Source organism: Taurulus bubalis (assembly GCF_910589615.1).
Source record: "Taurulus bubalis genome assembly, chromosome: 13".
NCBI classification, from domain to species: domain Eukaryota; kingdom Metazoa; phylum Chordata; class Actinopteri; order Perciformes; family Cottidae; genus Taurulus; species Taurulus bubalis.
In genome coordinates, this window is record NC_136601.1 from 15852173 (window position 1) to 15879867 (window position 27695).

The 27695-nt window shown below is 39.9% G+C and overlaps 2 protein-coding genes across 3 annotated transcripts; both read left to right on the forward strand.

The window, feature by feature from the left end:
• Positions 1-1636: 1636 nt before the first annotated feature.
• reep2 (receptor accessory protein 2) lies at positions 1637-13770 on the forward strand (the record flags this gene model as incomplete). The annotated part of the gene is made up of 8 exons (XM_079229206.1): positions 1637-1668; positions 3726-3798; positions 6752-6828; positions 7150-7270; positions 7429-7542; positions 8495-8675; positions 10595-10758; positions 11553-13770. 8 exons carry the CDS (start codon positions 1637-1639, stop codon positions 11622-11624), a joined length of 834 nt encoding a protein of 277 aa, XP_079085332.1. The 3' UTR covers positions 11625-13770.
• Positions 13771-14939: 1169 nt separating this feature from the next.
• Positions 14940-26618, forward strand: LOC306746271 (receptor expression-enhancing protein 2-like). 2 transcript variants are annotated; one of them, XM_079229165.1, is made up of 7 exons: positions 14940-15036; positions 19657-19733; positions 20055-20175; positions 20334-20447; positions 21368-21548; positions 23468-23631; positions 24400-26618. In XM_079229165.1, the coding sequence occupies exons 2-7, from the start codon at positions 19666-19668 to the stop codon at positions 24469-24471; spliced, it is 720 nt and encodes a 239-aa protein (XP_079085291.1). In that variant the 5' UTR covers positions 14940-15036; positions 19657-19665; the 3' UTR covers positions 24472-26618. The 2 variants fall into 2 exon arrangements, with proteins under 2 accessions (XP_079085291.1, XP_079085290.1); XM_079229164.1 differs by lacking the exon at positions 14940-15036 and adding an exon at positions 15116-16881.
• Positions 26619-27695: the final 1077 nt, after the last annotated feature.

Genomic DNA, 27695 nt, shown 5'->3' on the forward strand with positions numbered 1-27695 from the left:
ATTGTATCAATATATATATATATATATATATATATATATATATATATATATATATATATATATATATATATATATATATATATATTGATCTTAGCAGTCTGTTTTGATTTTTCACATTAAAGTTTACAAAAACTACTGTTTGTCCACGGTTTGTTTATTACCCACAAAACCTCTATGCCTGTACAACAAGGGTCTCTATAAAAAATGAAACTACATATTAAAATGTCTGCATCAGGGCTGCCGCAAACAATTATTTTTGTCATCAATTCATCTATTTGATAAAGACCAAAAACAACAAAATAATAAAACTGAGAAAGGCAGCTAACAATCTGCAAGCAAACATTTAGAATGGCTTCAACAATCAAATACTTAAAAGTGGCAAATTTCTGTTAATTGACGTAACGATTAATAAAGTAATTGTTTCAGCTCTAAATATCTGTGTTATTTACATGTAAGGGCCTGTGGCGTTAAATCCGAGCCAAATTAACGTCTTTCATTTGCAATTTGAGAGTACTGAATTTTCTAATTTTCCACTCTAATTGGCTTAATGAAGCAAATTATTGCCAATGTTAAAGGAATCGTATGTAGCATTCAGATGGATCTTTTGTCAGAAATGGAATATAATAGAAATCTGTTTTCTTTAGTGCAATAATAATTATTGTACTTTAGTTACCTGAGAATGAGCCGTTTATATATACATACGGAGCAGGTTCTCTTAACTGAGCGGGCCACTCTTCAGTAGCCTAGAACAACCAAACACTGGCTCTAACCACGGCCATTGGCTTCATCACGTTTTGGCGTAAGCCATAAGAAGCCCTCAGGAAGAGCACTAGGCTTTGAAGTACATTTTACATTGTGGCAAAACAGTGGAATTACAACTTCCAGGTCTTTCGTGTGATGCCATAAGGCCTAAAAAGATGTTTCATGTGAATGAATTGGTCAGTGCCTCCAACGCTGTACCCAGTTCTCTATGTACATACAGTACTTGGCCTTCGGGAGAAGTTTCTGTTGGTTGCAATCTGCAACTTCACCGCTAGATGTCGCCCAATCCTACACACTGCACATTTAATGCCATACATATGTATGAGATTTTTTCTTTCTTTCACTACGATATTTGTCCTGTGTGGCCTAGCTTTCGCTGTTCATGCATGAATTAGTAATTAGATCACAATAAATGTGGCAGGGAGACTTAAGTGCACTGCACATAACCAATACGGACAATAAAAGCATGTTTCCTGTTAATAACAGTCACTGTATAATAATCTGCTCTGTTATTCACCACCTGGCGTCTTCTATTATTATTACCACGTATGAATTGAGCTAATTGGATCGTGCGTGTCACTCTTAGTGCACTTGATGTGCACCATTTTCTTAACTTTGAAAGGACACGTTTTCCTCCAGCGCGGCACTGGCTCTTTAAGAGAGCCCGTCTCTCTCCCGCTTGCAGCCAGAGAGACTGCAGCACATCCTCGGCTGCTGCTCGCCCACCTGACAGCACCGCGGAGCGGACAGGCAGCACCGGGTCACACCGCAACACACCGCGTCCTGGAGGGGGAATGGGGGGCACCTAGCCCGCAAGCTGACCACCTAGATTTATCTGGAAGCGGCGAAAGCTCCCGGCCGGCGGTCCAGAACCATGGTGTCCTGGATGATCTCGAGGATAGTCGTGTGAGTACACTGGGCCGGGGGCTGCATCTGTTGTTGTGTGTTTCCACGGCCCCATTCATCAGCTGTCTGATGCTCAACGCCGCGCCAACGAGCTAGCATCCATTTTCTGTCAGTGTATAGTGACGTTTCATAAATGTAAAAACCAAATTACGTGGGTGAAGCTGTTGATAAGCTACCAAGCGAAGCAAAGGTCCCCCACGAGCCGTGAGAGCCGTTGCTCTCGGCCGTTGCTCTCGGCCGTTGCTCTCGGTTCCTTGGATACGACCCGCTAACGTGCGCTGGCTAGTCACCACCTGACAGAAGACGTGTTGGCAGGGGAAGGAGCTGCTAGCGGCCCACGTTGTTCAAGTGAAACCTGCTTAATATGCCGGCCTCGCTGCAGAAAAGGACAGCGACTGCCTGCCATGGCGTTTTAAAAACACCACAGACTGAATATGACTGAGCATCACAGCGCCCATAAGGCAACATGGGTTAGTAAAATGTGATGACGAGGTGAAGCCCAGATTTAGATTCAGGGACTGGCCAGATAAATGTGTATATTTTCAATAATACAACATGACTTCACAAATCTTTCTGTGATCAGTAGAGCAGTTAATGTCTGGACTTCCACATCACATCCCGACAGTCTGGATGACTCAACTAAAGCCAGCAGCTACCATCATCATCATCTCATCCCATTTGCAGACTTTTTTTTTTTTTTACAATGCTGCATTAATGTTGTCTTATATCATCAGGTGACTGAGTTTTAATCAGGATATTGTCTTGTCTGACCACTGTATGTCGGTCAATTTCTTGTGGATTTAACCAGGCTATACTTAAGACTGGTCCCTGAATCTAACTATGATAGTGGCTTTTAAAGGCCCAGGCGTAGATATGATGTTTCATCTCTTATAAATATTTTGCTGGATTAAATAAGTAGAGGATAACATTCGCAAAGGATTACCTTTTTAGTTGCTTCTAGCTGGTTCCGCTTCTGAGCTCTTTTCGCTAGTCATGCATTGATTGGAGACAAACGATGCGACTGGATATGCATCATAATGGCTGCGGCATATCTAACACAAGATCAATCGCTTGTAATCTCTTTTCTGTGCATTACACATGCAGCTGCCTCTTAGTCTTTTGGGGGTGAATAAGCAGGGTAAATTACTGTGTGCTGAATATCTCTGGTCTTTGTGTCTCAGCGAGACGATGGGATGCCCACAAACTCTGTGAATTGAACCTGAGATGGGGACACAAAGAGGCACAGGGCGTCTGCTGAGGGAGACGACTGGCCTAGATGCCTGCTACGAGTCGCCTCAGCTTACTGTACAAAGCTGAGAGGCGCTACACGCATGACCGAGCAGCTCAGACACCAACTGGGACAGAGGAGCTACTTGAATGCTGAGAGAAACAGTATATATGCAGCCGGGTGCACAGGTCTCATTGAGGGAGTCTGTGTGAAAACCATTTAATCCTTAGTCTAGATAAAACATTATATGTCACAATTAGCAGTTCACACTGAAAGCAGCCCACAGACGAACTAGTGACTTTCTGAACTCTATTCAGCCTCTTATCCCCTCACTCAGCATTTTTCATCCTGTCACATCAGCACAAATCACCACAGCGACCAAATGCACATCAAGAACGCCGCTTTGTGTGTGGGTGGGTGGGTGTGTGTGTTTCTATGTGTGTGTAGTGTCCCAGTCTGCACATGAACTAACACACAGTGACCCACCCCTGGCACACTTTTGTATTGTTTTTCCTGTTTTGTCCAGCTGCAGTTTTTCTGACTTTAACCCATAGTTAGACCAGTCTGTTTAACAAGCCACTGCCCATCAACTAACTCTACTTACTGTGGCAACCCCAATTGGGTTAAAACCACCAAAAGACTGACTTTGCTGAAGTAGCCCAATAACACACAAAGCTACTCGTGTTTACACAAGCGCAGAGCCAACATGGCTAACCTGCTTTTTAAGCAAAGATGCATTCGTTAGGTGTCAGAGTTAACACCCAGAGGCCATGTTCTCAAGCTGAATCCCCCTCTGACCCGCGCTTCTCTGCTCCTTTGCTTTCTGCAGCCTCGCCTTTGGGACGCTCTACCCAGCATACGCCTCATACAAGGCTGTCAAAACGAAGAACGTGAAGGAATACGTGAGTATCACCCCTTGCTAATGTGTTAAATGCACAGAAGATGATAAGGAGTATATTACAAAGCCCACAGATATAATTTAGGCCTGGCACACGCTTGGTTATTGACTTGTATTAATCCCCTGAAGCCATTTTTGTTTTGATGTTGGACACACTGAGTGATCGTCCTCAGAGAGACAAAGTAATCAAAGACTGATTACCAAAATATCAAAAATGTTTGGTAATGATCGCAGACGGGCATGGTAGCTAACTGGGGCACGCCGACCTTCATGAAACTGGGTCACTGAGGCGCTATAATGACAAAGTAATACCTCTATCGCTCTGCTAATTCTTCTTTTACATCCAAATGTCCATTTAGAATAAAATAAGAATTGGGATAAAGGCCGTTGTGTGCAGGTTATCTTTCATCTGTTTGAGCTAATAATTTTTATCCAACACCTACGAAGAATATATGAATGTGTGCTCACTTCCCATTGCTTACACGTAACAGTCTGCCATGCTGCAGATTATGAATACCTGACTTCATCATCTAGTATAGTTGTTCCCAATTTAGGGGTTGCAACATTACGCAATACGAAAGAAAGAAAGAAACACATAATTCTTCAATACTGACTTTTCTAAGTCAGGAGGAAACGAGTGAATAAGGTTAGGAACAACTGATCTGGTAGACATTTTACAACGATAGCATGCTGCATGAAACTGCCCAATCCCGTGATACCAAAATGATTCATAGTTTAAATTTACACATTTTGTCATGACGTCCTATAGCGTCTGCAAATTTCCTCTCAGTTCACTGTTATTTTAAAACTCAGCAGAGTCCATCGAGTATTCAAACTTTAAAACTGAGCTGTTGGAACAGTTTGGGATTTGATGGTATTATTAAAAAAACACTGAAGAATATCTTTAAAGGCAGAACTTTTTACCATATATTGCATATAAGAAGTGGACATAGTTGTCGTGGCGTCACCCATTGGTTTATGGGCTGTGGTTTTGAAGCCTTGAGTTCGCCATTTTGTCCATCGCCAGTTACATTTTTGGCTTTTTGCAACCAGTGCACGTAAATGACCATATTTGGAAAGTGCCGTAGAGACGCAGTATACGGCTCTGGTAGCGGTAGCGACCTGTCAATCACAAGTCAGCCCTACATCATAATTTACAAAATGAGCGTCATGATGTATTGAAGAAGACTTGAAACTCATGTTCACAATGTTTACGAAATCACATGAGAAGGGGAGTCATTTTCTCATAGACTTCTATACAATCAGACTCTTTTTGCAACCAGAGTAGTCGCCCCCTGATGGCCACTGGAAAGAAATCAAGATTAAGGCACTGCAGCATTGGCCTCATTTTTTAGAACAGGTTGCTGCCTGCTGATCACCCACAAGAAGTGTGTAGAGGTGTATGGCGATCATGAGCACGCATCCAAGAAGAACCTGCGCAAAAAAACCCGCCAAAATGCGTGCCGAGACGAGGGGCCAACTTTTCATTTTGTATTTGCAAACCACAACCGACAAATGCTCACTCATTTTGCATTTTGAAGTGGTAGTTTAGATTTTTAAGTGGAGTTGTATCAGTTACTGATCCTTAGTCAGAGTATGACCGACATTAGGTGACGGTTGGTACACCCCTAGTTTGGAGAAACAAAAGAGTACCAGCACAGGTACAAAGTAATGTATTGTCTACGGGGTCAGCAGCAAAACTTGTTTTAGCCACCTAAAAGAAATACTCGCCTTTTTTTAAAAAGAACAAAATGTTGGTTTAAGTGTGCGCTGTATGTAGAATATTTTCAACACTTTACCTTGCCATGTACACCGTCAGACAGCCGTATTTGAACAGGAACTGAAGCGTAAATATCCATCAACGATCCCTTCACTCATTTGACAAAAGCTGTAATTTTACCTTGGGGATCACGGTAGTTTCTGGTCTACTGCTGCCTCGGTCGGTTAGTTTGTGTCATGTGACTTTGATGAATCAAAACAAACTTTTTTAAATGTCAAAATTCACACAATATTTCAAACTAACCAACCATTTGAGGCAGCAGTAGACAACAACATCCGTGTTCTGCCAGGCTTTGAAGAGCGCATTGATGATAAACTGTCAGAGAGGGCTGTCTGTAGGCAAGGTAAAGCTGTGAACATATTCTCAATATGGCCTACACTTAAACTAATATTTTTTCATATTTATAATATTTTTTGTAGAACAACAAATAAAGTAGAAATAATGTTCAGACTAATGGAAACCAGGATGGAAAGCATTAGATTCCATTCAGTTTTTTTTCCTTTTATTTTTTTTAAACATATGGGGTCCTCCCTGCTTACCTCATCACTGCAAGGGATGAGAGAGGGAGGGTCCAGGAAGCAGAGGAGGAAACAGCAGCACCCTGGCCTCCTGGCACTCCGTGTAGATTTGCACTGGAGAACATTCTCCTCCTAGCAGGTTACCATGGCAACCCCCCCCACCCCCCATTTGCTACTCAGCATACAGCTACAGAAGGAGCAAATGAGGGATGGAGGGGAGAGAGTGGAGGATGCCATTTTTAGAAGTGATGTTTTCATTCCTCTCTTGTTTCTTGTGAGTCAAATGATTCATCACTGTTCATATGGCTGCGTACCTGTTAATACCTTAAAACATACCGTTACCATGCATGGCGTCTCTTTCATTTAATCAATAATCTAACATATTGGAATATCGAATGTGACAATGTTTTTCTAATAACTTGAAGGCGTTTGGTATTGTTATCTAAGGTAGATTGACCCTAAGTGCCTAGTTTATAGCGTTTCATTGAGTGGACGACGATGCCCTACATTTCCTTTGTCTGCGGGACGTTTACCATAAAACATATGTTGCATTGGCATGTCTGTTTTGTTCCACTTGTCTCAGCACGTGTGCACTGAATGCTGGGGGTTTTCATGTGCTATTTTTGTGATGTCATGTCTCTCTTCACTTGCGTGTCCAGGTGAAATGGATGATGTACTGGATAGTGTTTGCGTTGTTCACGACAGCAGAGACGGCTACAGACCTGCTCCTATCATGGTGAGTCAGGAGCTGCTCATGATAGCGACCCTCATGCCCAACTAGCTTGTAATAATAAGTAAGCTTATGTAATATCAATAGACACATTCTTGTGTGTATCCCGTGCTAAGTGCTCTTGATATTTTTAGTACAATGACCCCTATTGAAGTATCTTATTTTTTACTTAATAAAATGCAGCACGCACAGCGACTCAGCCTTTTTATACGTCAGATCAGGGTCTTCTCATCGTTGTCTTTCTCTTTATATTTCAAGTGTCTGACCCATGTTCAAAGCTTTTTCTTTTCCTCTCTGCTGACGGTATACCTCTGTTTCATTCCCCAGGTTTCCATTTTACTTTGAGCTAAAGATTGCCTTTGTGATCTGGCTCCTGTCCCCATACACCAAGGGCTCCAGTGTCCTCTACCGCAAGTTTGTCCACCCCACACTGTCCAGCAAAGAGAAGGTAGTAACATGGCTTTTAAAAGCACTTAAGTCTGTCTCACAAATATAAACTGGTTTGCACATCCACATTGAAATATTCAGATTTTCCTTTTCCTCTTTTTACCAATTGTATAATCTTACATTGTTGTCTCCCCGTTCAACTGTCATCATGTGCTATAGGAGATAGATGAGTACATAGCGCAGGCCAAAGACAGGAGTTATGACACCATGATGAGGTTCGGAAAGAGGGGTCTCAACCTGGCTGCTACTGCTGCTGTCACCGCAGCCACCAAGGTGAGCTGTGTGCTTCATGATCTATAAACTTAGAAAAAAAAAAAAAAATCATGCATTTTTCTTTTAATTTTTTACTGTTGGAAAGTGTTTAAAATAAAACGTTAAAGCTGAGTTGTTTGGTATAGCAACATGACCTCTATCTTCTGGGAGGTTTGCTGTGCCGCACGCACGCTCACCAACATTTCTACGGAAGTACTACAGTTTGTTCAAAGCTGCCTTGTATCACTTCTATAGTGCAGACTAGCGATCACATCCCAATGCATACTCAATATGTTTGGGATGAATGCACAGCTGTATTTACATATGTCTACTTGACATACATTAAGCTTGGTTTCTAATGTCCCTTGCTAATTTCAAACATGACATTATGACTAGAATTAATTAAATCTTCCGTCGTGTGTGTGTGTGTGTGTGTGTGTGTGTGTGTGTGTGTGTGTGTGTGTGTGTGTGTGTGTGTGTGTGTGTGTGTGTGTGTGTGTGTGTGTGTGTGTGTGTGTGTGTGTGTCAAACGAGGAAGGCAGCGGCCTGAACTGATGTTGTCATGCGCTTGTGCAAACAGGAACTTGTTGGTGCTGCTAACGGCAAGTTACTGCAGGGAGACCAAAGTCACTTTACTAAAGCCATTGTTTTCAAAAGTGTTAGTATAGTATGCAAGCGTTCCCCATTTCTGCTTATATTCCGGTGTTCAGCTATTTGCTATATAAGCAGTTTATACTAACCGCTCCGCTGAATGACATTCAAGTAGACATTTATTGTTTATGCACACAAATTAGTCAGTGTTCTTATTTACAGGTGATGCTGTGACTGCACAGGAAATAAAAAAGAAACCTTTTTTTGCCCAGTATATTTGTCAAAGAATTCTGTACCATCTTGTCAGCCTTAAGTAGGTCAACTTAATTTAATTTGCTAATTTTAATGTTTGGTGATACACACTTGTTTTTTTTTAAACCAGGGGCAGGGCGTGCTCTCGGACAAGCTGCGGAGTTTCAGCATGCAGGACCTGACACTTATCAACGCTGAGGACGAGCTGGCTCTGCACACTTCAGACGCCCGTATGAGACGGGACCCCATGGACGAGTTGAGCTCCGGGTCTAGCACGCTGCCCCGCGCCAAGAGCACCGCTGCACGGCAGAGTAAGGCCTCTCCTCACGCACCACCCACACGGCTTTAATAGCAGCTTCACACGGAGAGGCATGGAGTCGTACGCATCAGAATACATAAATAAATACATAGGTGTGTTCAGTTTGCTGATTGGCCGTGGGTGCCACTCGGAGGATTTCTTTTGTTTAACTTTTATAAGAGCAAAATTGGAGCTAGTGGAGTCATGTGATTTAAAGCACTGTAGGGTGGCAGGGAAGAGGAGGAGATGCAAAGAAGTGTGGAGTGAGTGAGTGAGTGAGGGGGAGGGGGGAAGCATGTGACTCCAGTGGGAGGAGAAGCTTGGAAGGAAGACTCTTTGTGTCTCACTAAACTGCCGGTTTGCTGGCTGTGTCGGCCTGACGAGCTGTGAACTGAATACAGAGGGAGACACAGAGGCAGTGAAACAATGGACAAAGTGGGACATTTTAATTTAAACTTCAAAAGAAACCTTGGGCAACATCAAAATCCAGTCTGATGCATTCATTTCAGTGTGTTGCTCCATCTTTCTTTTTCAAACCGTGAGAGTTAAAATCCAGTTTTCAGGGGGATTTTGTGCACAGATGTATCTTTTTGATAATCTTTGTGTACAATACAGTGAAGAGAATCTAAATTCTAAGGTGGTCTTACTATGATTCAGAGCTTCAGCTCACATACTTCATTCATTGAATGGAGGAGACTGATCAAATAACTATTTAAATCTTCCTGCTAAGCCACCGCAGTATTAAAATCTAAAATAATTTTCCAGTTCGCAAAGTTACACAAAGTTACTATGCAAAACTATTAATGCTAATACTCTTTTACATGTTGAAGTTTCCTGTCTACATACATTTACTAAACCCAATGAATACATTGGTGCCCTGTGACACACATTCTCTTACTAACCAAAAAGCATGTTGTGTATCCTTGAGGTCGAGCAAACATGTAGGTAAAGGATAGTTATTTAAATCCTGCATTTTTTTGTAAGCAAGAATACATTGATGTAGTCTTTTTCTTCCTTGAATTGTCACATTTTTTGGCACATTACCACAACCTGATCAGTGGAATAATGTGAAATATTGTAAAAAAAAAAACTAGCGAAAACTCCCAAGCCCACCTTCAACTGGATCCACCAATCAAACGTGTCGGGTTATACTGTATACCAGTTGTTCCTAATCTTGGTGATTTGTGTCCTCTAAATTTATCGAGCTCTAATTCAGTATATGTTAACCTACAAATTCTTTCCCTCGACAGATTGTTTAGTTTAATTATTTTTAAGAAGCCTTAAGGGATAAACTGTCAGTATTTCACATAAAAAAAGATATAAAAAAATGTCTGCCATTAATCATCCTATGACTCCTCAAATTTAATCATGTGACCCCTTACAACACAACCAAGGCCACAAACCACTGCTGTACAAGTTAACGTTTATACTGGGGACTTCAGCACCAGAGTCTGTTTATCTGTCGCTTAAGCAGTCTGGAGTGGAGTGACCGAAGCGCTCTGCTGCTCCTGTAGCTTCTGGTGTCGGTGCACTAAAATGGAAACGCCTATGTGGATCCTATCTGAACTTTTGTAAACCCGGTACATATCCGATTCTGTTATGGTGGCTGGGCAGAAGAAACTCCTTTTTATCAACAATTTACTTTAAAAACGGGTGGAAACAAAAGCTGTAAATTGAAATGTGTCCACTGGGTGGCGTGAGAGGCTGTGACTGCAGTGACGTTGGTCTGCAAATACATTATACAAGTTACTTAAGAATCACAGTTCCTTCAATGTTGTTTATATGATTTAAATCCTTTTGGTTCAGAGGAAAGGACATTTAGAAATCTTTATGGCAAATAATAGCTGCTGTCTTAAATTTGACTGCTACTGGCTCAATCTCTCTGCTTTCTCAGCTGTCAGGTGAATCATACATTTTTGTCCAATCCTGCAGCCCGCTCTTCGGCAGCCACGTCCATTGTTGACGACGCTTCATCCCAACACGGCTCTGACCAATCAGACACAAGGACTGAACACTCTGATGAAGATGCAGGAGAAAAAGCCCCCAAACGGGCCAGTGTCAAGGCAACCAAGAAACCTCCTGCTGCTAAGACAGAGGTAGGGCCAATACTCACACACACACACACACACACACACACACACACACACACACACACACACACACACACACAGTGCATCCTAGAAAATAGTCGCTCAGTTTCCCATTCCCTTCAATTGTAGCCCAAACAATAGATTTGTTTGGTCGGCCAATAGAAACACTCCTGCATTGTTTTTGAAGACATGGGGTACCTCCCATATCTTTTACTTGTCATTTCCTTACTTGAACCGGAAGTTGTTCTGCGGCGCCATATTGACGGCTGTCCCAACACTCTTATTTCTGCTCTGAGGAGCGAGGATGCACGAGAGCAGGCTTCCAGGAAGCGTTTTAGCAGATTTTTGATTGGCCGCTGCAGCTGATCGGACTGATCACTGGAGTTTCATACCAGAGTGAAGACTGTCACAGATTAAACTCAAGTTATATATTATATATATATCAGCCTTTTTTTAAAAGGTCATCATCACACTGCCAGACTACAAACTGTAAGGACACTTTAAAAGGTTTATAGTTTGTGTTCATTCTGATCAATATAGTTATTGACTATGCACATCAGAGACGTGATATCATGTCCGTTTTGGGGACAGAGTGTGGGGACATTTTTATGATATCATCTGGGTTATTTTCAGATCGGTCAAAACTCCTCTCGAGCCTTAGAAGATATTATATGACGGTATAACTGTATGATGCAACTCTCCACGAAGAGTAAGACAGACCACTGGTGTTTAATAAACCGTGTCTTTAATGTCCTGTCTTTAATGTCTCCTCCTTCCTTTCTCTCTCCTCCCTCTTCAAGACACAAACCAAGACTGTGAAGAAGCCGACCAAAAAAAAAGTCACGACTAATAACGCAGAGACGCCACCTTGAGGGCTGCGCTCCACGTCCCCGGCCTCCACTCTCTCCACACAGCCTGCAGGTCCTTCCTCCTCTGTTCGGGTTCCACACAGACACACTGTGTATATATATGTATCTATATATTAAGCACTGAAATTGTGTCACTCTTGCTGTTTTGTAGAGCAAAGTGCAGGCTTTGGTTTTCAGCAGTATTTGGACACCCTGATGTTGTGTTGGTCCTTTTACAGTTAATGGGTTGATGCATACTTTGCCTCTTTACTTGCATCATCCTCGATTCAACAGTCGGGATGTTTCTTAGATATTTTTGAGTCTGGCTAGTGATGCATCCATGAATGCCCATTGTCCTTTAACCCATAGACATACACATGTAGGTCCCTAGGCGGTGAGAACGTAAGCTGACCATGTTGCAGTTTTCCAGTCTCATTGACTCACATCTTAGGCTGTTTTTGGTTGAAGTACCTTCTGGTAAAATATTACACTCTTCACTCTTAGTTTTAGATTCAAGTCCCTTATGTGTCCCCTGGGCTACTCCTGCATGTAAATGTCATCCTCTACAAGTCTGGGTTTTCACCTGGACCTGACCCCGATGGTAGTAAGACTCAGATGTTGTCTCCAGATCACGGACAACATCACCAAAATAGTTGGCTTTCAGTTTGTTGTGCCTAAAGTTAATTTATTTTTACAAAGGAGTAAGAAGGTGGTTTCAAGCATTGGCCAATACTTGTAGACATCTTCATTACTCTTTCATACATGATAGTTCCCACTTTTGACTACAGCTCAGAACATCACCACCATGTCTTAGCTTATGCACACGTCTAGTTTAACAGGATGACTTGTGATCATACCTGTTTGGTTCTTTATTTTACCTTTTTTAATTTAAACGCTTTGACTGCATCTTCAGCCTTATAGCTCTTGGAATATTTTAGCTTTCCCTCATTAAGTCTGTATTCCTCTGAGTCTTGCTCTGTTACATTGAGGTCTCATTTACAGCAATGTTCTTCCTGACTGCTTTAATGTGACTTTCACATCATTTACTGGTTAGTTTGTTTAGTGTTGGCTGAGTTATCGTCCATCTGGACGTCACTAAGTTATTACACTTGTTTTATTCCGGTCCTTTGGTCATGTGATTTAGTAATAAGTATGATGCATAGCCAGGCCTCCCGATAAATGCAGTAGTCCTAGAAGATTTGCCGTTTCTGAGGTAACATATCTGCTTAGTGACGTCTGTATATTGTGTTCAACATTAGAAGGTCATGAGACGCTCAGAAGTCAGGATATAGCAAAGCAATATGGAACTAATTAAACCAAAACCAACATCAGGACTGAGAAATAATTTTCTCATCCCTGTGCTGTTGTTCCAGAGTCAGACCTGGCTCATGGTGTCTCTAAAGACACTGAGCTTGTTTTTGGAATGGTTCCTGCTGAGTCCTTTAATGAGCAATTTAAAAGGATAAAACTACTTTTGCACTCATTACTTCTGTCTGTAGTGTGACACTAGTTTGAACCAGGAGAGGGAGACTCACCTCAACTCTTGTCAGAGTTACTAAACAAAATGTAAACGCAGTGTAAATAGTAACCTTGACTGTATATACAGTATGAGCTTGCCTTATTCATTCTCTGGGCTTGATCCATTGACTTTATTAAGCATTTGTGTGCTTTAAAAACAAAAACTTTGACTTGACAATTTATGTTCTTAAACTGGAAGAAGCTGAAAGTGATTTTTTTTTTTTTTTTTTAAAACGTCTTTTATCATTAATTTTAACTCGCCTCCATCACAAAGTAAGGAACCTCTAGACTGAGTCTAAACTGACATTTCTATATTCAAATATTGCCATGTGCTATCAAGTCTTTTTTGGGCCAAAAGTTTAAAACACTTTTTTTTTTTTGTTCATCTCTGCTCCAAATAATAATAAAAAAAAACAGCATGCAATGGAAAATATATCTATTTTCTTTCAAGATACAGCCCTGCATTTTAATCTTGTGTTCATGCCAATTTTTTAAATTTATTGTTGTTTTCTCTGTTTTTAAATCAGCATTGTATATTGTTTGTGCCAATTCTGAAAGCTCCTTGTCAAAAAGCATTACATGTGTGCTGGGACAGTTGTATCTAACAAGGTCATGTATCTTTTAAAAACTAATAAAGGAAACTCCATCAGTGTTACTGCTTTTTGTACACTTGAAATCAAGGACAACTATCAGAGGATGGAATAACATAATCTTTTGATTACTAAGTCATTTACAAAAGAAACATTAAAATGTGATTTTTTTTTATATATATATATATATATATATATATATATATATATATATATATATATATATATATATATATATATATATATATATATATATATATATATATATATATATATATATATATATATATATATCTCTATCTCTCTCTCTATCTATCTGAAGGCAAAAAGCCAAAGAAATATCTGGGGGTGAAAGTAATTAAATTAAAAATAATTTATATTGAATTCTCTCAGAAAACGCATAGTTGTGTGTTTAAAAAAAACATTCAGTCATGAAAATGGCATAGTTTAGTATGTCGAAATATAGTATGCCCAAAAAGTTACATTTTAAAGTGCAAGTATGCCATGTTGTAGAAATAGTCAGTTAAAAAAACACAGTAAAGTCTGTGGGGGAAAATAAAATGCATAGTATGGGAAAATGTCAAAAGTCATAGTATAAAAGAGTATGAAAACTTCATCAGCTGGTCCACAGCTGACCAGGTAGTTCATCTCTCCCCTGTGCTTAATCCCAACGGGCCGTCCTGCGAGCTGGATGAATAACATGGTCTGTGCAGCCGGTGTGCGAGTTTGCTGTTTTTGTTATTATTAACTGGTGATATCCTAGCGCGCGAGGCAGTTGTGTCGGAGGAGTGGCCTCTCGGGTCTCGACTAACCAGGAAATAAACCTTCTGATCGATTAGCCAGAAGTGTTTTGTTAATCTTTTGAAACACTATAAACGAAACACTTTGCTGGAAAATTCACTTGTGGGAGAGATGCCGAGGTAATATAGATGTATATCTATATCTGGAAGTATTGTTCACTGGTTTGTGCTGTGTCGGACAGGCTGCTGACAGGAAACCCTGCTAGTTCCTTGAAATAACTATAGTTCCACAATAAATGTGTTACCTGGTAATAACAGTATGACCTGTATGACACATTTGTGATCCACACTTTAATGACAATCAGCATTCCAGCCTCTATCGACATCATGAAACTTGGCATAGAAACTATAGACGAAATGAAACTTGGCATGGAAACAAACAGGGAAGGATATAAAGGACGGCCCGATTTATATCCTGCCCATTAAATTAAGGTTGTAGCTCCTCTACCTTACTGCGGTCACAGAGAGGCATCGTTTGGGTTTAACAACGTTTCACTAACGAGTTATTGATCCGGGAATTCAAAATCTGTGAGTATCTTTCCAACTTTACCAAACTGTGGACGGAGGTCGTTTTTGTTTTAAAACCCTGGTTTTAAAGGCGAAGTAGTAGTGTGGACAGAGCCAGCATTAAAAAGACAAAACACACATGGCACAAAACTATTTGTATACTAGGAGAATTAAGTCATTAAAAGTCCGTTGGAAAGAACTTATGGACGGTGACAAAACAGAAATCTATAAGCGCGTAATGGAACCGACTCCACCCAGAGCACAATATGATGGTGCTAATGCTGAGTATTCTGATACAGAATGGAAATCATATGTAAATAGGGAAAAACCTGAAGGAGAAAAACAATTTGCAACAGCCATGGTCGTCATGAAAGACGCTATAAACGCGGAAGGTAAATACGTAAAAGCCGAGCAAATATTTTTTATAGCAGTCCCAAAGTATACAAATAATAGAAAGTCTAGTGATCCTAACAACAAACCGGACAAAACAATACACAGTGAGGAAGTTTTAATTAAACAATTGGATGACTTTCTGCGCCAAAAAGGAGTGAAACATATTTATATATATTCTCGTAACAGCCCATGTCTGAAAAGGGAACACCACATTGTCCCCTGTATGTTTCAGCTTTTAGAAAAAGCCGATGAATGGCATGCACGTTATAACGTTTCTTTACACGTGGCATTCACACAGTTTTGGGGGTTAAGTGGCCCAAGTTATTTTAAATCTCTTAAAGATTATAATATCTCAGATCCCAGTAGTGTTTTTTATCCATATATTGAGAAATGCATCGACATCGAATTCAGATTAGATAAATCGAGTTTAGAACGCATTCTTTTTCAAAAAAATATCTGCTCACATGTCTTCAACATGTCAGATGTTGAAGACAAGGATAAAAACACAGTCATCGAGAATATTAGATCTGCTCAAACAAAGCTTAAGAGCAAAGCAAGCAATTCAAATGGTCTGCGTGACCATCATTTGGACCTTGGAAATCAGACGATACATTATTTCACATTTCTGCCAGCAATACACGACACAGTTTGCGACATATTACAGAAGGCGTGGGAAGAAACGGTCAACAACAGTTCAATGACACTTGTCAGAGAAAACATTACTGAACAATTCAACTATGCTGTAGTTTATCTTTTTAGAAATGAATTCCAATCAATTCTGGGGAACAACTTTCCCCTCCAGCTGCAACATATTCCTCTCATGTCATTATAAATAAATAAACACACTTAACCAAAACCAAGACCATGACAGGTTTTTTTTTTTTAGGTATTTTTTGAGGAACAATTAATTTGTTAATGATATGTAACTATTTCATTGTTGTTTTTCCCTGTCCTTCATATATTGAGAAGGACATTCAGATTAGATCATACGAGTTTAATAATAATAATAATAATAATATTACATTTTATTTGTGTAGCGCTTTAAAAGGTACTCAAGGCACTTAACATGGTAAAGACAAACAATAGAAGTAGCAATAAAACAAGAAAGATGACAATGGTGTGAAAAAAGTGATTAGGTGAGAGTAACCACTTTTTTTTCTTCTTTTTTTCGAATAAAGAAATTGCACTTTCAAGTAAACCAGATTGCTCCATCAGACAAAAACAAATAAAATGTGCAATCATTTTGTTAGAACAATGCAAATAAAGTTATGTCCAAATATCTCCCGGCTGGCCTTGGAACGCCTCGGGATCCCCCAGAATGAGCTGGAAAGTGTTGCGGGTGAGAGGGAAGCCTGGGTCGGCCTGCTGAACCTGCTGCCACCGCGACCCGACCCCGGATAAGCGGCTGATAATGGATGGATGGATGGATGGATAATTTCTTAAATAATAATTTCCCAATAAATGTTTTACCTGGTAATAACAGCATGACCTGTATGACACATTTGTGATCCACCCTTTAAACTTGACAACCAGCATTCCAGCCTCTATGGACGTCATGGAACTTGGCATAGAAACAATAGACAAACTGAAAGTTTGCATGGAAACAAACTGTTGTGCAGTTGTATGCAGCTGTATTTTATGATTCTAAAGTCCGACTCAACGGACGTTTATTGTGAAGTCAACACATAAACTGTAAACCAACAAAAGCATTAATTGCTCTCCAGACTTCAGCCACCAGCAGAGCTACGAGTGGGACAACAAACAACAACTAAACTGAGAGGAAATGAATAAGAGATGTGTGTTGACAAACTGCATTGACCAATAATCTAGTATACTTTGATATACAAGTGTTCATTTTTGATGTAAAGGTGCAGCCTTTACAGAAAAGTCAGAAAAATAAAACTTCTAGAACTTTCCACAAAATGTGTCTCTTCGGAGGAAATTCTTTAGTGGGACAAAACTGGAGGGAGAGTATTCAGTTATTAAATGACCGTTGGCAACACATTGTGGACTGTGGTGACAAAACAGAAAGATATAAGACGATATAAGACGTCCTATAGCGTCTGCAAATTTCCTCTCAGTTCACTGTTATTTTAAAACTCAGCAGAGTCCATCGAGTATTCAAACTTTAAAACTGAGCTGTTGGAACAGTTTGGGATTTGATGGTATTATTAAAAAAACACTGAAGAATATCTTTAAAGGCAGAACTTTTTACCATATATTGCATATAAGAAGTGGACATAGTTGTCGTGGCGTCACCCATTGGTTTATGGGCTGTGGTTTTGAAGCCTTGAGTTCGCCATTTTGTCCATCGCCAGTTACATTTTTGGCTTTTTGCAACCAGTGCACGTAAATGACCATATTTGGAAAGTGCCGTAGAGACGCAGTATACGGCTCTGGTAGCGGTAGCGACCTGTCAATCACAAGTCAGCCCTACATCATAATTTACAAAATGAGCGTCATGATGTATTGAAGAAGACTTGAAACTCATGTTCACAATGTTTACGAAATCACATGAGAAGGGGAGTCATTTTCTCATAGACTTCTATACAATCAGACTCTTTTTGCAACCAGAGTAGTCGCCCCCTGATGGCCACTGGAAAGAAATCAAGATTAAGGCACTGCAGCATTGGCCTCATTTTTTAGAACAGGTTGCTGCCTGCTGATCACCCACAAGAAGTGTGTAGAGGTGTATGGCGATCATGAGCACGCATCCAAGAAGAACCTGCGCAAAAAAACCCGCCAAAATGCGTGCCGAGACGAGGGGCCAACTTTTCATTTTGTATTTGCAAACCACAACCGACAAATGCTCACTCATTTTGCATTTTGAAGTGGTAGTTTAGATTTTTAAGTGGAGTTGTATCAGTTACTGATCCTTAGTCAGAGTATGACCGACATTAGGTGACGGTTGGTACACCCCTAGTTTGGAGAAACAAAAGAGTACCAGCACAGGTACAAAGTAATGTATTGTCTACGGGGTCAGCAGCAAAACTTGTTTTAGCCACCTAAAAGAAATACTCGCCTTTTTTTAAAAAGAACAAAATGTTGGTTTAAGTGTGCGCTGTATGTAGAATATTTTCAACACTTTACCTTGCCATGTACACCGTCAGACAGCCGTATTTGAACAGGAACTGAAGCGTAAATATCCATCAACGATCCCTTCACTCATTTGACAAAAGCTGTAATTTTACCTTGGGGATCACGGTAGTTTCTGGTCTACTGCTGCCTCGGTCGGTTAGTTTGTGTCATGTGACTTTGATGAATCAAAACAAACTTTTTTAAATGTCAAAATTCACACAATATTTCAAACTAACCAACCATTTGAGGCAGCAGTAGACAACAACATCCGTGTTCTGCCAGGCTTTGAAGAGCGCATTGATGATAAACTGTCAGAGAGGGCTGTCTGTAGGCAAGGTAAAGCTGTGAACATATTCTCAATATGGCCTACACTTAAACTAATATTTTTTCATATTTATAATATTTTTTGTAGAACAACAAATAAAGTAGAAATAATGTTCAGACTAATGGAAACCAGGATGGAAAGCATTAGATTCCATTCAGTTTTTTTTCCTTTTATTTTTTTTAAACATATGGGGTCCTCCCTGCTTACCTCATCACTGCAAGGGATGAGAGAGGGAGGGTCCAGGAAGCAGAGGAGGAAACAGCAGCACCCTGGCCTCCTGGCACTCCGTGTAGATTTGCACTGGAGAACATTCTCCTCCTAGCAGGTTACCATGGCAACCCCCCCCACCCCCCATTTGCTACTCAGCATACAGCTACAGAAGGAGCAAATGAGGGATGGAGGGGAGAGAGTGGAGGATGCCATTTTTAGAAGTGATGTTTTCATTCCTCTCTTGTTTCTTGTGAGTCAAATGATTCATCACTGTTCATATGGCTGCGTACCTGTTAATACCTTAAAACATACCGTTACCATGCATGGCGTCTCTTTCATTTAATCAATAATCTAACATATTGGAATATCGAATGTGACAATGTTTTTCTAATAACTTGAAGGCGTTTGGTATTGTTATCTAAGGTAGATTGACCCTAAGTGCCTAGTTTATAGCGTTTCATTGAGTGGACGACGATGCCCTACATTTCCTTTGTCTGCGGGACGTTTACCATAAAACATATGTTGCATTGGCATGTCTGTTTTGTTCCACTTGTCTCAGCACGTGTGCACTGAATGCTGGGGGTTTTCATGTGCTATTTTTGTGATGTCATGTCTCTCTTCACTTGCGTGTCCAGGTGAAATGGATGATGTACTGGATAGTGTTTGCGTTGTTCACGACAGCAGAGACGGCTACAGACCTGCTCCTATCATGGTGAGTCAGGAGCTGCTCATGATAGCGACCCTCATGCCCAACTAGCTTGTAATAATAAGTAAGCTTATGTAATATCAATAGACACATTCTTGTGTGTATCCCGTGCTAAGTGCTCTTGATATTTTTAGTACAATGACCCCTATTGAAGTATCTTATTTTTTACTTAATAAAATGCAGCACGCACAGCGACTCAGCCTTTTTATACGTCAGATCAGGGTCTTCTCATCGTTGTCTTTCTCTTTATATTTCAAGTGTCTGACCCATGTTCAAAGCTTTTTCTTTTCCTCTCTGCTGACGGTATACCTCTGTTTCATTCCCCAGGTTTCCATTTTACTTTGAGCTAAAGATTGCCTTTGTGATCTGGCTCCTGTCCCCATACACCAAGGGCTCCAGTGTCCTCTACCGCAAGTTTGTCCACCCCACACTGTCCAGCAAAGAGAAGGTAGTAACATGGCTTTTAAAAGCACTTAAGTCTGTCTCACAAATATAAACTGGTTTGCACATCCACATTGAAATATTCAGATTTTCCTTTTCCTCTTTTTACCAATTGTATAATCTTACATTGTTGTCTCCCCGTTCAACTGTCATCATGTGCTATAGGAGATAGATGAGTACATAGCGCAGGCCAAAGACAGGAGTTATGACACCATGATGAGGTTCGGAAAGAGGGGTCTCAACCTGGCTGCTACTGCTGCTGTCACCGCAGCCACCAAGGTGAGCTGTGTGCTTCATGATCTATAAACTTAGAAAAAAAAAAAAAAATCATGCATTTTTCTTTTAATTTTTTACTGTTGGAAAGTGTTTAAAATAAAACGTTAAAGCTGAGTTGTTTGGTATAGCAACATGACCTCTATCTTCTGGGAGGTTTGCTGTGCCGCACGCACGCTCACCAACATTTCTACGGAAGTACTACAGTTTGTTCAAAGCTGCCTTGTATCACTTCTATAGTGCAGACTAGCGATCACATCCCAATGCATACTCAATATGTTTGGGATGAATGCACAGCTGTATTTACATATGTCTACTTGACATACATTAAGCTTGGTTTCTAATGTCCCTTGCTAATTTCAAACATGACATTATGACTAGAATTAATTAAATCTTCCGTCGTGTGTGTGTGTGTGTGTGTGTGTGTGTGTGTGTGTGTGTGTGTGTGTGTGTGTGTGTGTGTGTGTGTGTGTGTGTGTCAAACGAGGAAGGCAGCGGCCTGAACTGATGTTGTCATGCGCTTGTGCAAACAGGAACTTGTTGGTGCTGCTAACGGCAAGTTACTGCAGGGAGACCAAAGTCACTTTACTAAAGCCATTGTTTTCAAAAGTGTTAGTATAGTATGCAAGCGTTCCCCATTTCTGCTTATATTCCGGTGTTCAGCTATTTGCTATATAAGCAGTTTATACTAACCGCTCCGCTGAATGACATTCAAGTAGACATTTATTGTTTATGCACACAAATTAGTCAGTGTTCTTATTTACAGGTGATGCTGTGACTGCACAGGAAATAAAAAAGAAACCTTTTTTTGCCCAGTATATTTGTCAAAGAATTCTGTACCATCTTGTCAGCCTTAAGTAGGTCAACTTAATTTAATTTGCTAATTTTAATGTTTGGTGATACACACTTGTTTTTTTTTAAACCAGGGGCAGGGCGTGCTCTCGGACAAGCTGCGGAGTTTCAGCATGCAGGACCTGACACTTATCAACGCTGAGGACGAGCTGGCTCTGCACACTTCAGACGCCCGTATGAGACGGGACCCCATGGACGAGTTGAGCTCCGGGTCTAGCACGCTGCCCCGCGCCAAGAGCACCGCTGCACGGCAGAGTAAGGCCTCTCCTCACGCACCACCCACACGGCTTTAATAGCAGCTTCACACGGAGAGGCATGGAGTCGTACGCATCAGAATACATAAATAAATACATAGGTGTGTTCAGTTTGCTGATTGGCCGTGGGTGCCACTCGGAGGATTTCTTTTGTTTAACTTTTATAAGAGCAAAATTGGAGCTAGTGGAGTCATGTGATTTAAAGCACTGTAGGGTGGCAGGGAAGAGGAGGAGATGCAAAGAAGTGTGGAGTGAGTGAGTGAGTGAGGGGGAGGGGGGAAGCATGTGACTCCAGTGGGAGGAGAAGCTTGGAAGGAAGACTCTTTGTGTCTCACTAAACTGCCGGTTTGCTGGCTGTGTCGGCCTGACGAGCTGTGAACTGAATACAGAGGGAGACACAGAGGCAGTGAAACAATGGACAAAGTGGGACATTTTAATTTAAACTTCAAAAGAAACCTTGGGCAACATCAAAATCCAGTCTGATGCATTCATTTCAGTGTGTTGCTCCATCTTTCTTTTTCAAACCGTGAGAGTTAAAATCCAGTTTTCAGGGGGATTTTGTGCACAGATGTATCTTTTTGATAATCTTTGTGTACAATACAGTGAAGAGAATCTAAATTCTAAGGTGGTCTTACTATGATTCAGAGCTTCAGCTCACATACTTCATTCATTGAATGGAGGAGACTGATCAAATAACTATTTAAATCTTCCTGCTAAGCCACCGCAGTATTAAAATCTAAAATAATTTTCCAGTTCGCAAAGTTACACAAAGTTACTATGCAAAACTATTAATGCTAATACTCTTTTACATGTTGAAGTTTCCTGTCTACATACATTTACTAAACCCAATGAATACATTGGTGCCCTGTGACACACATTCTCTTACTAACCAAAAAGCATGTTGTGTATCCTTGAGGTCGAGCAAACATGTAGGTAAAGGATAGTTATTTAAATCCTGCATTTTTTTGTAAGCAAGAATACATTGATGTAGTCTTTTTCTTCCTTGAATTGTCACATTTTTTGGCACATTACCACAACCTGATCAGTGGAATAATGTGAAATATTGTAAAAAAAAAAACTAGCGAAAACTCCCAAGCCCACCTTCAACTGGATCCACCAATCAAACGTGTCGGGTTATACTGTATACCAGTTGTTCCTAATCTTGGTGATTTGTGTCCTCTAAATTTATCGAGCTCTAATTCAGTATATGTTAACCTACAAATTCTTTCCCTCGACAGATTGTTTAGTTTAATTATTTTTAAGAAGCCTTAAGGGATAAACTGTCAGTATTTCACATAAAAAAAGATATAAAAAAATGTCTGCCATTAATCATCCTATGACTCCTCAAATTTAATCATGTGACCCCTTACAACACAACCAAGGCCACAAACCACTGCTGTACAAGTTAACGTTTATACTGGGGACTTCAGCACCAGAGTCTGTTTATCTGTCGCTTAAGCAGTCTGGAGTGGAGTGACCGAAGCGCTCTGCTGCTCCTGTAGCTTCTGGTGTCGGTGCACTAAAATGGAAACGCCTATGTGGATCCTATCTGAACTTTTGTAAACCCGGTACATATCCGATTCTGTTATGGTGGCTGGGCAGAAGAAACTCCTTTTTATCAACAATTTACTTTAAAAACGGGTGGAAACAAAAGCTGTAAATTGAAATGTGTCCACTGGGTGGCGTGAGAGGCTGTGACTGCAGTGACGTTGGTCTGCAAATACATTATACAAGTTACTTAAGAATCACAGTTCCTTCAATGTTGTTTATATGATTTAAATCCTTTTGGTTCAGAGGAAAGGACATTTAGAAATCTTTATGGCAAATAATAGCTGCTGTCTTAAATTTGACTGCTACTGGCTCAATCTCTCTGCTTTCTCAGCTGTCAGGTGAATCATACATTTTTGTCCAATCCTGCAGCCCGCTCCTCGGCAGCCACGTCCATTGTTGACGACGCTTCATCCCAACACGGCTCTGACCAATCAGACACAAGGACTGAACACTCTGATGAAGATGCAGGAGAAAAAGCCCCCAAACGGGCCAGTGTCAAGGCAACCAAGAAACCTCCTGCTGCTAAGACAGAGGTAGGGCCAATACACACACACACACACACACACACACACACACACACAGTGCATCCTAGAAAATAGTCGCTCAGTTTCCCATTCCCTTCAATTGTAGCCCAAACAATAGATTTGTTTGGTCGGCCAATAGAAACACTCCTGCATTGTTTTTGAAGACATGGGGTACCTCCCATATCTTTTACTTGTCATTTCCTTACTTGAACCGGAAGTTGTTCTGCGGCGCCATATTGACGGCTGTCCCAACACTCTTATTTCTGCTCTGAGGAGCGAGGATGCACGAGAGCAGGCTTCCAGGAAGCGTTTTAGCAGATTTTTGATTGGCCGCTGCAGCTGATCGGACTGATCACTGGAGTTTCATACCAGAGTGAAGACTGTCACAGATTAAACTCAAGTTATATATTATATATATATCAGCCTTTTTTTAAAAGGTCATCATCACACTGCCAGACTACAAACTGTAAGGACACTTTAAAAGGTTTATAGTTTGTGTTCATTCTGATCAATATAGTTATTGACTATGCACATCAGAGACGTGATATCATGTCCGTTTTGGGGACAGAGTGTGGGGACATTTTTATGATATCATCTGGGTTATTTTCAGATCGGTCAAAACTCCTCTCGAGCCTTAGAAGATATTATATGACGGTATAACTGTATGATGCAACTCTCCACGAAGAGTAAGACAGACCACTGGTGTTTAATAAACCGTGTCTTTAATGTCCTGTCTTTAATGTCTCCTCCTTCCTTTCTCTCTCCTCCCTCTTCAAGACACAAACCAAGACTGTGAAGAAGCCGACCAAAAAAAAAGTCACGACTAATAACGCAGAGACGCCACCTTGAGGGCTGCGCTCCACGTCCCCGGCCTCCACTCTCTCCACACAGCCTGCAGGTCCTTCCTCCTCTGTTCGGGTTCCACACAGACACACTGTGTATATATATGTATCTATATATTAAGCACTGAAATTGTGTCACTCTTGCTGTTTTGTAGAGCAAAGTGCAGGCTTTGGTTTTCAGCAGTATTTGGACACCCTGATGTTGTGTTGGTCCTTTTACAGTTAATGGGTTGATGCATACTTTGCCTCTTTACTTGCATCATCCTCGATTCAACAGTCGGGATGTTTCTTAGATATTTTTGAGTCTGGCTAGTGATGCATCCATGAATGCCCATTGTCCTTTAACCCATAGACATACACATGTAGGTCCCTAGGCGGTGAGAACGTAAGCTGACCATGTTGCAGTTTTCCAGTCTCATTGACTCACATCTTAGGCTGTTTTTGGTTGAAGTACCTTCTGGTAAAATATTACACTCTTCACTCTTAGTTTTAGATTCAAGTCCCTTATGTGTCCCCTGGGCTACTCCTGCATGTAAATGTCATCCTCTACAAGTCTGGGTTTTCACCTGGACCTGACCCCGATGGTAGTAAGACTCAGATGTTGTCTCCAGATCACGGACAACATCACCAAAATAGTTGGCTTTCAGTTTGTTGTGCCTAAAGTTAATTTATTTTTACAGAGGAGTAAGAAGGTGGTTTCAAGCATTGGCCAATACTTGTAGACATCTTCATTACTCTTTCATACATGATAGTTCCCACTTTTGACTACAGCTCAGAACATCACCACCATGTCTTAGCTTATGCACACGTCTAGTTTAACAGGATGACTTGTGATCATACCTGTTTGGTTCTTTATTTTACCTTTTTTAATTTAAACGCTTTGACTGCATCTTCAGCCTCATAGCTCTTGGAATATTTTAGCTTTCCCTCATTAAGTCTGTATTCCTCTGAGTCTTGCTCTGTTAAATTGAGGTCTCATTTACAGCAATGTTCTTCCTGACTGCTTTAATGTGACTTTCACATCATTTACTGGTTAGTTTGTTTAGTGTTGGCTGAGTTATCGTCCATCTGGACGTCACTAAGTTATTACACTTGTTTTATTCCGGTCCTTTGGTCATGTGATTTAGTAATAAGTATGATGCATAGCCAGGCCTCCCGATAAATGCAGTAGTCCTAGAAGATTTGCCGTTTCTGAGGTAACATATCTGCTTAGTGACGTCTGTATATTGTGTTCAACATTAGAAGGTCATGAGACGCTCAGAAGTCAGGATATAGCAAAGCAATATGGAACTAATTAAACCAAAACCAACATCAGGACTGAGAAATAATTTTCTCATCCCTGTGCTGTTGTTCCAGAGTCAGACCTGGCTCATGGTGTCTCTAAAGACACTGAGCTTGTTTTTGGAATGGTTCCTGCTGAGTCCTTGAATGAGCAATTTAAAAGGATAAAACTACTTTTGCACTCATTACTTCTGTCTGTAGTGTGACACTAGTTTGAACCAGGAGAGGGAGACTCACCTCAACTCTTGTCAGAGTTACTAAACACAATGTAAACGCAGTGTAAATAGTAACCTTGACTGTATATACAGTATGAGCTTGCCTTATTCATTCTCTGGGCTTGATCCATTGACTTTATTAAGCATTTGTGTGCTTTAAAAACAAAAACTTTGACTTGACAATTTATGTTCTTAAACTGGAAGAAGCTGAAAGTGATTTTTTTTTTTTTTTTTAAAACGTCTTTTATCATTAATTTTAACTCGCCTCCATCACAAAGTAAGGAACCTCTAGACTGAGTCTAAACTGACATTTCTATATTCAAATATTGCCATGTGCTATCAAGTCTTTTTTGGGCCAAAAGTTTAAAACACTTTTTTTTTTTTTGTTCATCTCTGCTCCAAATAATAATAAAAAAAAACAGCATGCAATGGAAAATATATCTATTTTTCTTTCAAGATACAGCCCTGCATTTTAATCTTGTGTTCATGCCAATTTTTTAAATTTATTGTTGTTTTCTCTGTTTTTAAATCAGCATTGTATATTGTTTGTGCCAATTCTGAAAGCTCCTTGTCAAAAAGCATTACATGTGTGCTGGGACAGTTGTATCTAACAAGGTCATGTATCTTTTAAAAACTAATAAAGGAAACTCCATCAGTGTTACTGCTTTTTGTACACTTGAAATCAAGGACAACTATCAGAGGATGGAATAACATAATCTTTTGATTACTAAGTCATTTACAAAAGAAACATTAAAATGTGATTTTTTTCTATCTATCTATCTATCTATCTATCTATCTATCTATCTATCTATCTATCTATCTATCTATCTATCTATCTATCTATCTATCTATCTATCTATCTATCTATCTATCTATCTATCTATCTATCTATCTATCTATCTATCTATCTATCTATCTATCTATCTATCTATCTATCTATCTATCTATCTATCTATCTATCTATCTATCTATCTATCTATCTATCTATCTATCTATCTATCTATCTATCTATCTATCTATCTATCTATCTATCTATCTATCTATCTATCTATCTATCTATCTATCTATCTATCTATCTATCTATCTATCTATCTATCTATCTATCTATCTATCTATCTATCTATCTATCTATCTATCTATCTATCTATCTATCTATCTATCTATCTATCTATCTATCTATCTATCTATCTATCTATCTATCTATCTATCTATCTATCTATCTATCTATCTATCTATCTATCTATCTATCTATCTATCTATCTATCTATCTATCTATCTATCTATCTATCTATCTATCTATCTATCTATCTATCTATCTATCTATCTATCTATCTATCTATCTATCTATCTATCTATCTATCTATCTATCTATCTATCTATCTATCTATCTATCTATCTATCTATCTATCTATCTATCTATCTATCTATCTATCTATCTATCTATCTATCTATCTATCTATCTATCTATCTATCTATCTATCTATCTATCTATCTATCTATCTATCTATCTATCTATCTATCTATCTATCTATCTATCTATCTATCTATCTATCTATCTATCTATCTATCTATCTATCTATCTATCTATCTATCTATCTATCTATCTATCTATCTATCTATCTATCTATCTATCAAAAGCCAAAGAAATATCTGGGGGTGAAAGTAATTAAATTAAAAATAATTTATATTGAATTCTCTCAGAAAACGCATAGTTGTGTGTTTAAAAAAAACATTC